General features: G+C 41.8%; 4 protein-coding genes across 4 annotated transcripts; 3 read left to right on the top strand and 1 right to left on the bottom strand.

Annotated features, from left to right (window-relative positions):
* Positions 1–6,801: 6,801 nt before the first annotated feature.
* On the top strand, positions 6,802–7,416 carry LOC121718351 (histone H1-like). Its single transcript, XM_042103373.1, has one exon. It carries the CDS (start codon positions 6,808–6,810, stop codon positions 7,414–7,416), a length of 609 nt encoding a protein of 202 aa, XP_041959307.1. The 5' UTR covers positions 6,802–6,807.
* A 1,263-nt stretch (positions 7,417–8,679) lies between these two features.
* Positions 8,680–9,554, top strand: LOC121718375 (histone H2A). The gene has a single exon (XM_042103408.1). It carries the CDS (start codon positions 8,698–8,700, stop codon positions 9,073–9,075), a length of 378 nt encoding a protein of 125 aa, XP_041959342.1. The 5' UTR covers positions 8,680–8,697; the 3' UTR covers positions 9,076–9,554.
* Positions 9,555–9,923: 369 nt separating this feature from the next.
* Positions 9,924–10,337, top strand: LOC121718368 (histone H3). The gene has a single exon (XM_042103398.1). It carries the CDS (start codon positions 9,924–9,926, stop codon positions 10,332–10,334), a length of 411 nt encoding a protein of 136 aa, XP_041959332.1. The 3' UTR covers positions 10,335–10,337.
* An 829-nt stretch (positions 10,338–11,166) lies between these two features.
* LOC121718381 (histone H2B-like) lies at positions 11,167–11,542 on the bottom strand. The gene has a single exon (XM_042103414.1). The coding sequence runs from the start codon at positions 11,540–11,542 to the stop codon at positions 11,168–11,170; it is 375 nt and encodes a 124-aa protein (XP_041959348.1). The 3' UTR covers position 11,167.
* Positions 11,543–12,119: the final 577 nt, after the last annotated feature.

Consider the following 12,119-nt stretch of genomic DNA (forward strand, 5'->3'; position numbering starts at 1 on the left):
ACCAGAGGCGGACAGAGTACACAGCTTCATTACTTGAGTAAAAGTACAGATACCCTTTGCTAAATTTTACTCAAGTACAAGTAAAAGTACAACAGTCAGATGTCTACTACTACAAGTAAAAGTACTTGTTTTTAAAAGTACTTGAGTATCAAGAGTAGCCTACATTTTCTAAATATTGCATTACTACTGCCACAGTACTTACATTTATGTACAGAAATGTCCTACATGAAGTTATGAAAAATGTTAATGTTAATACCTTGGAGAATGTAAAAGGAATTAAAAGTAAAATCAAGTCATTTTCATCTTTTTACCATGTTGCCAGGGATGGGCAGTATTTCTAATACATGTATGTAAAATACTTATTTCAAATACAAAATACTATTTTGTAATTGAAACACTTGAAGCGAACACTACCATTAACTTGTTCAGAAAATTTAAATAGTCTGGCGAGGTGGGGCGACGGGTTGGCACATTCCCGGGATGGACCTGCTGCGTCTTCATCCATTGTTTTGTCCATGGTTTCGTCTCTTATCTAAATCTTACCATGGAGTTGACTTTGGCGGAAAGCTGAAGGTGATTGCTGATAGGCTGTCCCAATCAGTGGTGCCTGCACAATCCAATCACGTTTGAGAGGGAAACAACAAATCGAGGGTTTCCGAGATTTTTCTTTTTTCCTTCTTTTAGTAACGTGAAGGAATCAGCGTTACGTTTTCAGAATACAAGTTATGAACTGTATTCCGTACAGTTACCATTTAAATAGTTGATATTTAGAATACAGTTATATCGTTGAAATCAATGGATTACATGAAAATACTTCTCTGTTTCACAAGTTTATTCACTCTCTAAATAAATTAAGGCAACTCCATGCATTTCCACTGAAAGCAATATATGATAAAAATTGTTTGCATGTTTAAATCCAAGCCCCGCCGTCTTGCACTAGCCTCACATTGAACCCGTCAAAATGCAGCCAGCACGCATTATCTGTGACCTTGAAATGACTAATTGCAGAGCAAATTAGGAGTAAAGTAAGGGCAGGTAACTTCTGTTCCTCACTGATCATGGTTCTTGATATCTGTTCAAAGGATATTTTCCCAAGTAGCTTACTTACCCCAATCGGTTTGCTAATCAATAAACAAAGCCTGGTTCATGTGTTGATTTAGACCTACAATAAAACACATCTCTAAAATAGGCAATGCATTCTGAGTTTTTCCATTCTAACTTAAAATAGCTTATGGCCTAACTTGATCTACTGTACATTTATTTATATTTTAAAGTTTTTCATTGCCATTATGCGATCACGTTAATTTTGAGAGCACTGACATACAGTATTAGTGTTTCCAGATAATTTGCGTCCCATCTGTCATATGCGCCCCTCACTTTTTGATTGATGCCACCTAAAGGGTTAATGCCACCTAAAATCTCACAGGCACACCCTAATTAACCAAATGTACATACTGTAATTACCCTTAATCTGCTCTTCATACTATCCATCCTGCACATACACTTATTCTTACAGTGTTCTGATTGCTTAAGCACATTTTTTGTAACTATGGCATTTTGCAAAACTCTTCACACAAATAGGAAAACCTTTCACCCAATCAGCAAAACATTGTAGTTCTCTTTGACGTGTTGCCAGAACACCAACCGTATGGACCCCAGAGCGATAGCACAAAATCAATACGTCTTACAAGGCGAAAACGCAGAAAGGCTAGATTCAGCGCTAGCTATCAAGGTAATCTCTTTGATCTAGAAAATATGATTAGACAAATTAGGAAAGAAACCGACCAGGAATTGAATCGTAATGACCAATAAACCAATGACCTTGCAACCTACTCTTGAATTAAGTTCACCTGAAAGCGTGGAAGTGAATGAATGTGTTGAAGATGTTGAACAATGTGCAGGATTACTAAACCAGATCACCTTGACCTCAGAAATAGTTGATGATTATTGAATGTGAATAAAAGAATGGAAAAATAACCATAACTGCAAACAATGACCTCATAATAAATAATAAAGTGCGATGAATGAAATGTATCATTACAAGTATTTTAGTAGCCTGACCTTGTTAAGTCTAGGGAATTATGCATGTAAAAAAATGTATGTCTCAAACTGTGAAATGGGTAAAGTGCCTTAAACTGTTTAAATGAATGTATTCAGATTGCATTGTGTGAAGAGTTAATGCCATAAGTGTTTGTAACCTGTAAGAATGTAACCAATCTCTCTTGATGACTGTAAAAGTGTATGTTGCTAAATGTAATGTGTCACATGGTTATAATTGCCATTAAATGTAAACTGTTTGTGTAACCTCTGGAAACTATCTGTAAACGTGAATGTAATGTATCATCTCCGAAATGTAACCCGGAGAAGTATGTTAATGCGTTAAGATCAGTGACTTCTAGAATGTATTAGCTATCGTGAGAATTTTCCCAGCTATTGTGAGAATTTTCCCAGCTATTGTGAGAATTTTCCCAGCTATCGTGAGAATTTTCCCAGCCATCGTGGGAACTTCTAGAAGGTTCTAAACTGTCATGGGAAAATAGGATTGATTTGTCTCAGGAATGTGTGGGGGAGATTAAGTCCACCTAGTATAAATAGGGGTCGAACTAAACGGTCGGGGCTGCTTCTTCTTTTTTCTTCTACTGCTACGTGCTTTTTGCTGTTACGCTTGATTGTCAGGATTCGTTGTCCGTATTTCGTTGAGAAGCCAAGTGTTGGAACTTTGTGCCAGGCTGAAGCCGCGGACCGTAACCGTAGCCACGGACCGTAACCGTAACTCCGCACCACCTGTTGCCGGGATCGCACTGCTACTCCGACAGTAAGAGACTGCAGAACGATAATCAGCGGATTTTTTCCCTTCTTGAGGACTTACTCTTTTTTTCCTTATATACCCTTTTTCTCCGTTGGTGGATTTACTATTGTATTCTCTTCTCCGTATGTGGATTACTCTTTTTTATATTTTCTATAACATTGTAACCTGCAAGTGGATATTACGCCGCATTTTGTAACATCACCAAAGTGCTGAAAAGTAAAGAACTCATTTAACCTTGGCATCCAATTCTTCAAGCAGTATTTTTTCTTTTCTTGGTTTTTCTACGAATTCCATCAGGAGGGTAAGATAACTGGTTCCTTCTGTGGTTATTCATCTGCTCTGTCTAAGACTTGGGTTAGTTGGACTTGAGTACTGCTGGACGGTAACAAAATCTCCATCCTTATAAAACCTGAGCAAGAAGTAGCCTATAACCTGTGTCTCTAGATAACTTCTAGGGTCAAACAACTTCGCACGTTAGCCAACTGTTCGAGACCTAGGCGTAGTCGCTCCTTATTTCATAAACAATAAATCAATAAATCCACCACGGAAGCCTGATCAACTTCCGAGGGGGATATTTAAAATAGGAGCAATTGGTTATCTGCGCCGCAGAGGGAAGACGTGCGACTGCACTCGACAGTAGGTCCCTGCTATCTACAATAACCTCAAGGGGGTATCGTAGGTCTTAACTGCCTAAGCCTGGGGTTACGTCTGAGAAACGGCTGACGTTGACTAGGTTCTGGGGGTTACCTGCAGGGGGCAACACATCTTGCAAAAGCTAACACACCTTGCTTAACTCTTCACACCTTCGTAAAAATTGTGTTTTCGTATCAAACAGTAAACACAAGCCATCACAATAATAAGCACACAATGTGCCAACTACACACTGATGGTATGAATAAAAAACACATCTGGCTTTTGCTTTCCTAGGGTTAAACTGTCAGTTTGAGGTCATACTTTTGTCATAGTTCTGTAAACATACAGGGATCCAAACTTCAAGTATTAGTGTTTATTTACACACATCGAAACAAACACAAGTGTGTTTTTCCAAGTCAAAACACAAAATAGCAATTTCACAAAGACAACAAAAAAATCAGTCTACATCGTGTCGTCTCTCTCAAAATTTCATCTACATCACATGCAATGTCCTAGTCCAAGGCACCAGTGAAAATATATTGTGGAATGCCGTCCTGACATGACAATATCCCCACATGTAGACTGATTTTTTTGCCTGTAAAAGGGCTATTTCTTTCTCTTGTTACCCTTCCTCTTCCCCCTCCCCATCCTCCTTGTCCTCTTCCTCTAACTTCACCTCCTTGTCCTTGTCATCCTCTCCCTCTCACTTCTTCACCTCTGCGTCCTCTTCCTCCTCTTCTTCCTCCTACTTCTTCGGCCTCCTCTAATTCTTACTCTTCTCACTCTTCCAGCTCCCTCCATTGTACGCATTGTACATTACCTGTGGCTTATTTACAGAAGAGTGCTTAGGCTGATTGCAAAGTTAACTAATTATCTAAAACAGTTTTTACATGAGAAAGTGTGCCAGAGAGAGGCAAAATAGTGTAAATAATATCCATACATGTGTATAGATTTGCTAGGAGTGTGTTGATCATTTGGAAATTGAATGTAAAGCATGTAAAGTTGTGTTTACAGTTCTGCAAAAAGAGTGTTGTGCAGTGGATTGTGCCTACTGTACAGTTATGCAAAGCGCGTGCTACAAAATTGCAAACTGAGTGCAAAGCAGTGTTTGTGCTTTTAGTTTTGTGAACTCAGTAAGTGGTTTTGCTATAAGTATTAATAGTTTTAGAAATTGTGCTATAAGAATCACGGTTGTGTTTAAGCATTCAGAAAAAAAACTCTAATACACTTATAATGTTACTCTATCTGCACTACAATGGTACTGTTACCACACTGCACATAGCTGTACAGTATATCTGTCTATATGGTTCATACTGTATATCCATATTTATTCTGTTTTTCTCATAATATATTCTGTTAATACACTGCATATATCTATCTTTATACTATTATATTGTTACTGCTACATTTCACATATCTGTACATGTTCTTTATATATTGTTCATATCACATATTTATTTGCCATATTTATTCTGCTCTTATATAGTAACTGCTAAAACACTGCATATATTTATATCTCATTTATATTACTCTAAACTTCTGTAAACCTACTGCATACTACCGTCTACACTGCACTATATTCTTTTCCTGCCTATGCATCACCTGTCTATACTTTGTGTCACATTGCACTTTTCTGCTTTTTTGCACTTTTGGTTAGACGCAAACTGCATTTCATTGGCTTCGTACTCTGCACAAAGACAAAGTTGAATCTAATCTAATCGAATCTAATCTAATCTAATCTAATGATAATTTATGACTATGCTCCTGCTCCAACCTGAAGAAGCATCTTAAAGTAGCCTAGCCTAAGTTTAGAAAAAAAAAAAAAGTCGCCTGTTGTAGTTTTACTGGTCACCTTGCTATTTTATAGTTGTACTTATATCAGGTAGCTTAGTTGACTTTACATTCTCCTATGTGGGCCTAACACATTCAGCCATTTGGAACAGAAGAACACACCATATGCCTGTTTAGTAAGTAGGATTTGATGGCCACATTCCTACACTTATAAAATGCAATTCAATGTGGAAGTAATCCAAGTATTCAGAATACGTTACTCAGCTTGAGTAATGTAATGGAATACGTTACAAATTACATTTGTGGGTATGTATTCTGTATTCTGTAACGGAATACGTTTTTAAAGTATCCTTCCCAACACTGACGAATGATTACCCACCCTGTCAGAGAGGTCTGACTGGGGCGCTGTGGATGCATAACCTGTTAAAAAAAATAACGTTTTGGTGCCCCTAGTTGGCACCAATTGGCCCAATATGGGCCACTGGCTCATGGACTATGTGGTCCACTGAGTGTTTGTGTCTTGAGGGAAGAAGAGGAGAATGTGTTCCAGTGGAGGGAGATCTGGCCTGAGTAGATTCTGTGAAGTTAACAAGTGGTGCAATTACATATAAATCAAAGGGTTTGTATAAAGGCTGTTATTTTATTGGCAACTGTGAACAACTGCATGATTATAAAGAGGCAAAAACCTTATAATAAATGTCTAAGCCATCCAACCCATGCATGCTTTCACATAGCAGTAATATTTTATCAATCCAAGCCTGGTGCAAGATGTTATCTAAACCCGAGAAATAGATTGCCAACTCATAATGAACAGGCAAAATGCAACTGCGTAATGTCCTCCCAGCACTCACTTACAGCATATGGGCAGTCCAAAGAAAAGTCTAAGCCAAAGTGTTAGAAACATATATGCTATTGTTAATCATTCTCGGTCACATCTGCATGAGCAGCCTCATCAAATATTGCCACAACACTTGTGTTTCCCATGACTTGGTCCTATAATATTTAGAACTTTGTGGTATGTATCCGTGTGGTGCGTGTTTCGCAGTGTCCAAAAAGGTGTGTTTCGCAGTGTCCTAAAAGCGCCCGATTGGAATGTACACATTCGCAAAAAAGACATCGTCATTGCTTTTACGTGTAACAGAGGCTCATGTCTTGGTCTGTGGTACTTCTTTGTCGACGTATTGCGCGGTTTTACTATCATTATGTGCATGTTTTCCTCACACAACTCAGACTGACTGCAACCTCTCCACCTAGAGGTCCGAATGTTTCAGTTCGTTGCAAAAGTGATAATGGGCAATCATAAGCCCCCGTATATTCATTTTAACGTGTAGTCTGTGCTCTTCACAACAGACATTTTCTTGTTGGTAAATGTCGTGTTGCTACTCGTATTTCTTACAAAGAAGTGTGTGGAGAAAACACAAGTGATCTCTTCTCCACAGTAAGACCGGGACAGCTCTCACTCTGCTGAGTCTAAATGGTTCTCATGTTTATTTTAAGTCCAGCCCACCGGCTTTCGCAGCCATTCATTCTCTCAGGACTCCCGAGTAGTCTGTGCGTGAAATCTAAACGACACAATGGCAGAAACAGCTCCAGCTGCGGCACCAGCAAAGGCCCCTAAGAAGAAGGCGCCACGACCCAAGAAAACTGGCCCGAGTGTGGGCGAGCTCGTCGTCAAGGCAATCTCTGCTTCCAAAGAGAAAAAAGGAGTTTCTCTGGCGGCGCTGAAAAAAGCACTGGCGGCTGGTGGATACGACGTGGAGAAGAACAACGCTCGTGTCAAGCTGGCCATCAAGAGTTTGGTCACCAAGGGAACTCTGGTCCAGACTAAAGGGACCGGCGCGTCCGGCTCCTTCAAGCTGAACAAGAAACAGGCAGTGGAAAAGAAGAAGCCGGTAAAGAAGGCAGCTCCTAAAGCCAAGAAGCCTGCAGCGAAGAAACCTGCCGCGGCAAAGAAGCCCAAGAAGGCAGCAGCCAAGAAGCCTGCGGCCGCCAAAAAGTCTCCGAAGAAAGCAGCCAAGAAGCCCGCCACGCCGAAAAAGGCAACGAAGAGCCCGAAGAAGGCCAAGAAGCCCGCTGCCCCCAAGAAGGCAGCGAAGAGCCCAAAGAAAGTAAAGGCAGCGAAACCCAAGGTGGCTAAGCCTAAAGCTGCCAAGCCCAAAAAGGCCGCGCCTAAAAAGAAGTAAATGTTGCGCGCATTCTTCGGGTCTATTTCACCATGTGTACAGAAAGGCTCTTTTAAGAGCCACCCAAACGCTCTCTGAATGCTTTTATTCCATCAGTGCCTGCTGGTTGGCAAACCAAATTCGGTTTGCAAATACACATTCATACTCGGCTCCTTTTACATGCTCACAAAACCCTTACTGCATCATAGATCAAATTAATGAGTCCATAAGCTATCCGAGAGGGACATATTAACAAAAGTGAGTGGTATTAAGTAGTGTCACTATTCACTAATGCAATACAAGTACTAGTTAGCTAGCTCAACTTACCCCAGCCTTGGTGGCTTATCTAACCCCTCAACCCACCATCTTGAAAGAACATGCTTCTCACAACAAACCAAGGGTAACATTTACGATTCTGTGTAGGCTTCACATCATAGCTTAAGGGGGCAACAATTGAGGTGTAATGCGTCTGCATGTTCTATTCACATTTCTCTAAATCATCTCTGGACATGAATGGAATCCAATCCGAGAGCAAAAAATCATATCACACACACACACACACACACACATATCTATCTATCTCTATATATATATAAAATAGAAAAGTGGTACTTTAAGACAACATCTCCTCCAGAATATATATGTGTGTGTTTATATATATTTTACCACATGTGCCATGTGCTGTACCTTTCCACAGATTGTAAGGAATGAAAAATTGCTGTCACATGATAAAACGTATTGGTTTCCTAGAAAAAAAGGGTGGTTCATCTTACCCCTATGCCTGTTGGGTTGTGTATACAATTTTAAAATACATTATATTGGGTAAGTTATTACGGTAACACATAATAACTTCTAACTAATGCAACAGATGCATCCAAACATGAAACAAAGTATCCAAAACCTTGCAATACAACAATTTCAGCTTGTTACATTGTAATAGCCAGTACTACCAGTGCCAAATGTGCCCAAAATATCTCAGGACGTCTCGTTGGTTTACTGGGTATTATAAGTTGAACCTCTGGAAACTTCGCTGTAAGTTTACCTGGGAAACTACTTCTCGAATTTGCTATATGCTTTTTTTATGATTGAGCTGACGGTCTAAAAGGAAAGTGGAAGTGTTATACGCGCCAAATAGATTTCAAAATGATGTCATGCAACGAACTACACGTTGATTGGCTCTGACCATTGTGTTCTCAGCCAGTGAGGCACGGAGCAGCACCGTGCCGCTGTGGGATAATAAGTCTTGCCTTGCCACGTCTTTGCATTTGAGTATTCAGACGAACTCTCAACACCTACTGAAAAATGAGCGGCAGAGGCAAAACCGGTGGCAAGGCCAGAGCAAAGGCCAAGACTCGTTCATCCAGGGCTGGACTTCAGTTCCCCGTGGGCCGTGTCCACAGGCTGTTGCGTAAAGGCAACTATGCTCAGCGTGTCGGCGCTGGTGCACCAGTCTATTTGGCTGCTGTGCTCGAGTACCTGACTGCTGAGATCCTGGAGTTGGCCGGCAACGCTGCCCGTGACAACAAGAAGACCCGTATCATTCCCCGCCATCTGCAGCTGGCTGTGCGTAACGACGAGGAGTTGAACAAGCTGCTCGGCGGAGTGACCATCGCTCAGGGTGGTGTACTGCCTAACATCCAGGCTGTGCTGCTGCCCAAGAAGACTGAGAAGTCCAAGTAAACCTGCTCTCTCTAAGTCTCCGAAACAAAGGCTCTTTTAAGAGCCACCCAAAAAACAATGAAAAAAAAAACATTCCAAGTTGTCTTCGCCATTGACGTGTTTTGTGCAAAATCAATATGTATTCACACACGTACGCAATGTACAAAGCCGTCGAGTAAACCGTGCCTTCCGGCCAATATCTGATCACTCTTACCCCAGAAAATCAACCACTAACTATGTGTCTGATGAGAGAAGTCTTGTTGAAGAATGTAAACCGTTCTTTCATTTATCACTCCGGACTGTTAGTTAATCATGAAAGGCTGCGAGATGTTCCTGGGGCCTCGTAGTTCAAGGTGATGACGCAGTCTTGTAATTGGATCAATTAAATTAAATATAAAAATATGGTATTAGTGGTAGCTTCGGGTTTCCTGTTTATAAACAAGCAACTATTTGTAGGCTTTAACGTAGTGAATACAAGCCATCGTAGGTCATAATTTGTGTACATGACGTCTAACAAGTTAATTGTAATTTCTTGAATTTCCACTTGGGGATCAATAAAGTATCTATCTATCTATCTATGTTGTTTGTTGTGTTTGTTTCTATAACAGTCTATATGCACTGACCGATTGAATGTTTCAGTATGTTTCTTTTATTTGTCATTTAAATTGAAAATGGTTTGTAAATAGTCCATCAACACAATGATGACGGGGGTGGGCTTTGTATTTTGAATTTCAGGCGGCACTCCGATGACCAATCAGCGGAGCCCAACAACCTGACGTACGCAGGGGGTAGGCAGAGACCGTAGGCCTTATATACCCAAGATCCGCAGTTGTAGCCATATTGTTCTGAATTCTGAAGAATACGTAGCAATGGCCAGAACCAAGCAAACTGCCCGCAAATCTACCGGAGGCAAGGCTCCGAGGAAGCAGCTCGCCACCAAGGCTGCGCGTAAAAGCGCACCTGCCACCGGTGGCGTGAAGAAGCCTCACCGTTACAGGCCTGGCACCGTAGCTCTGAGAGAGATCCGTCGTTACCAGAAGTCCACTGAGTTGCTGATCCGCAAGCTGCCCTTCCAGCGTCTGGTCAGAGAAATCGCTCAGGATTTCAAGACCGATCTGCGCTTCCAGAGCTCTGCTGTCATGGCTCTTCAGGAGGCTAGCGAGGCTTACCTCGTCGGTCTGTTCGAGGACACCAACCTGTGCGCCATCCACGCCAAGAGAGTCACTATCATGCCCAAGGACATCCAGCTGGCTCGTCGTATCCGTGGGGAGCGTGCTTAAGTGATTTTGAAGTCCGGAACCGAAAATCCAAAGGCTCTTTTAAGAGCCACCTAAACATGTTAAAAAAAAGCTGGTTTCCATTTGTCTTGGTTCAATTGATTTATGGGTGGTTGTACTATTCTTTAACATATCTGCATGGTTCGGTATTTTGCAATAAGTATCGCGTCGTCATTGCTAAATGCACTGCCAACATGCAAGAGGGATAGATGCTAGCAAGTTAAACGTAATCTACTCTGATCCCTCACATATGATGTAATGTCCCCTTCACACGAAGTTTCGGACTTCTGCCCAGAAAGCCACACAAAATGAAGTTTAATCTCGTTTTGCCATGACGAGATTAAACTAGACTTTAATCTCGACATCCCGTATTTATTCTTGACATTCAAAAGTAGTTAGTATAGCAGGCTACAGTAAATACACAAATGAGACCAGTGCAACACCGCTGTAGTCTTCCTTCCTGGTCAACGTTTCTGCCGTTTCTGCCCACACAACACAAGAAGTTCATTATGTCCCCTGACGGGCGTTTGGAGCATGACCCAAAATACGGACAATATGGTAAATAAAAGGTTTTAACTGTAGGCTACTCATTCTACCTAATCCAGGAAGTAAACAATATTTGATATGCGTTCGGTCCAGCAAACTACGCTCTTTAAACAAATGTGTCGTCCCTGTCTGAGTTGTGCTGTTTTCTACGTGTTGGTTTTAAGAGTGTACGCTTTATCCCATAACTATTGAATACAGTGCAGTCAGTGTTTATTTGGAATTACTTTTTTAAGAGAACGTGGGTGGCTCTTAAAAGAGCCTTTGGATTAAAGCGCGTTCAAAGTCAGGCTTTACTTGGAGCTGGTATACTTGGTGACGGCCTTGGTTCCCTCGGACACGGCGTGCTTGGCCAGCTCACCGGGCAGAAGCAGACGCACTGCGGTCTGGATCTCCCTGGAAGAGATGGTGGAGCGCTTGTTGTAGTGAGCCAAGCGGGAAGCCTCTCCAGCAATGCGCTCAAAGATGTCGTTCACGAAGGAGTTCATAATGCCCATGGCCTTGGAAGAGATACCGGTGTCGGGATGGACCTGCTTCAAGACTTTGTACACGTAGATGGCGTAGCTCTCCTTCCTGCTCTTTCTGCGCTTCTTGCCACCCTTGCCGGCGGTCTTTGTCACGGCTTTCTTGGAGCCCTTCTTTGGGGCAGGCTTAGCTGGATCAGGCATTCTGATGTCTCGACTGTATGTTCGATAAACTGACTATCTTCAAGTCACCCTGTATATGTGTCAAGTTTTATGCAAATAGAGGACTGCGTCACTTTACACGCCCACGGCCAGAATTCTCTGTCGTTTCCCTCCGAAATCAAATACCCACACGGTTGGTCGTTTTGAATCGAAGGGGGCAGAGGCGAGAAGGTTAGCACCACCCACAGATAATCGGTTTACATCTTTGTCACGGCTTTCTTGGAGCCCTTCTTTGGGGCAGGCTTAGCTGGATCAGGCATTCTGATGTCTCGACTGTATGTTCGATAAACTGACTATCTTCAAGTCACCCTGTATATGTGTCAAGTTTTATGCAAATAGAGGACTGCGTCACTTTACACGCCCACGGCCAGAATTCTCTGTCGTTTCCCTCCGAAATCAAATACCCACACGGTTGGTCGTTTTGAATCGAAGGGGGCAGAGGCGAGAAGGTTAGCACCACCCACAGATAATCGGTTTACAGTACACCACCTTCTTTTGTTCTTATTTCCCTCACTTTTCTTCTGAATGACAGGAATCCTTCGAAATGGCAAAAACATTA

The sequence above is a fragment of the Alosa sapidissima genome, chromosome 9 (genome assembly GCF_018492685.1).
Source record: "Alosa sapidissima isolate fAloSap1 chromosome 9, fAloSap1.pri, whole genome shotgun sequence".
Classification (NCBI taxonomy): domain Eukaryota; kingdom Metazoa; phylum Chordata; class Actinopteri; order Clupeiformes; family Clupeidae; genus Alosa; species Alosa sapidissima.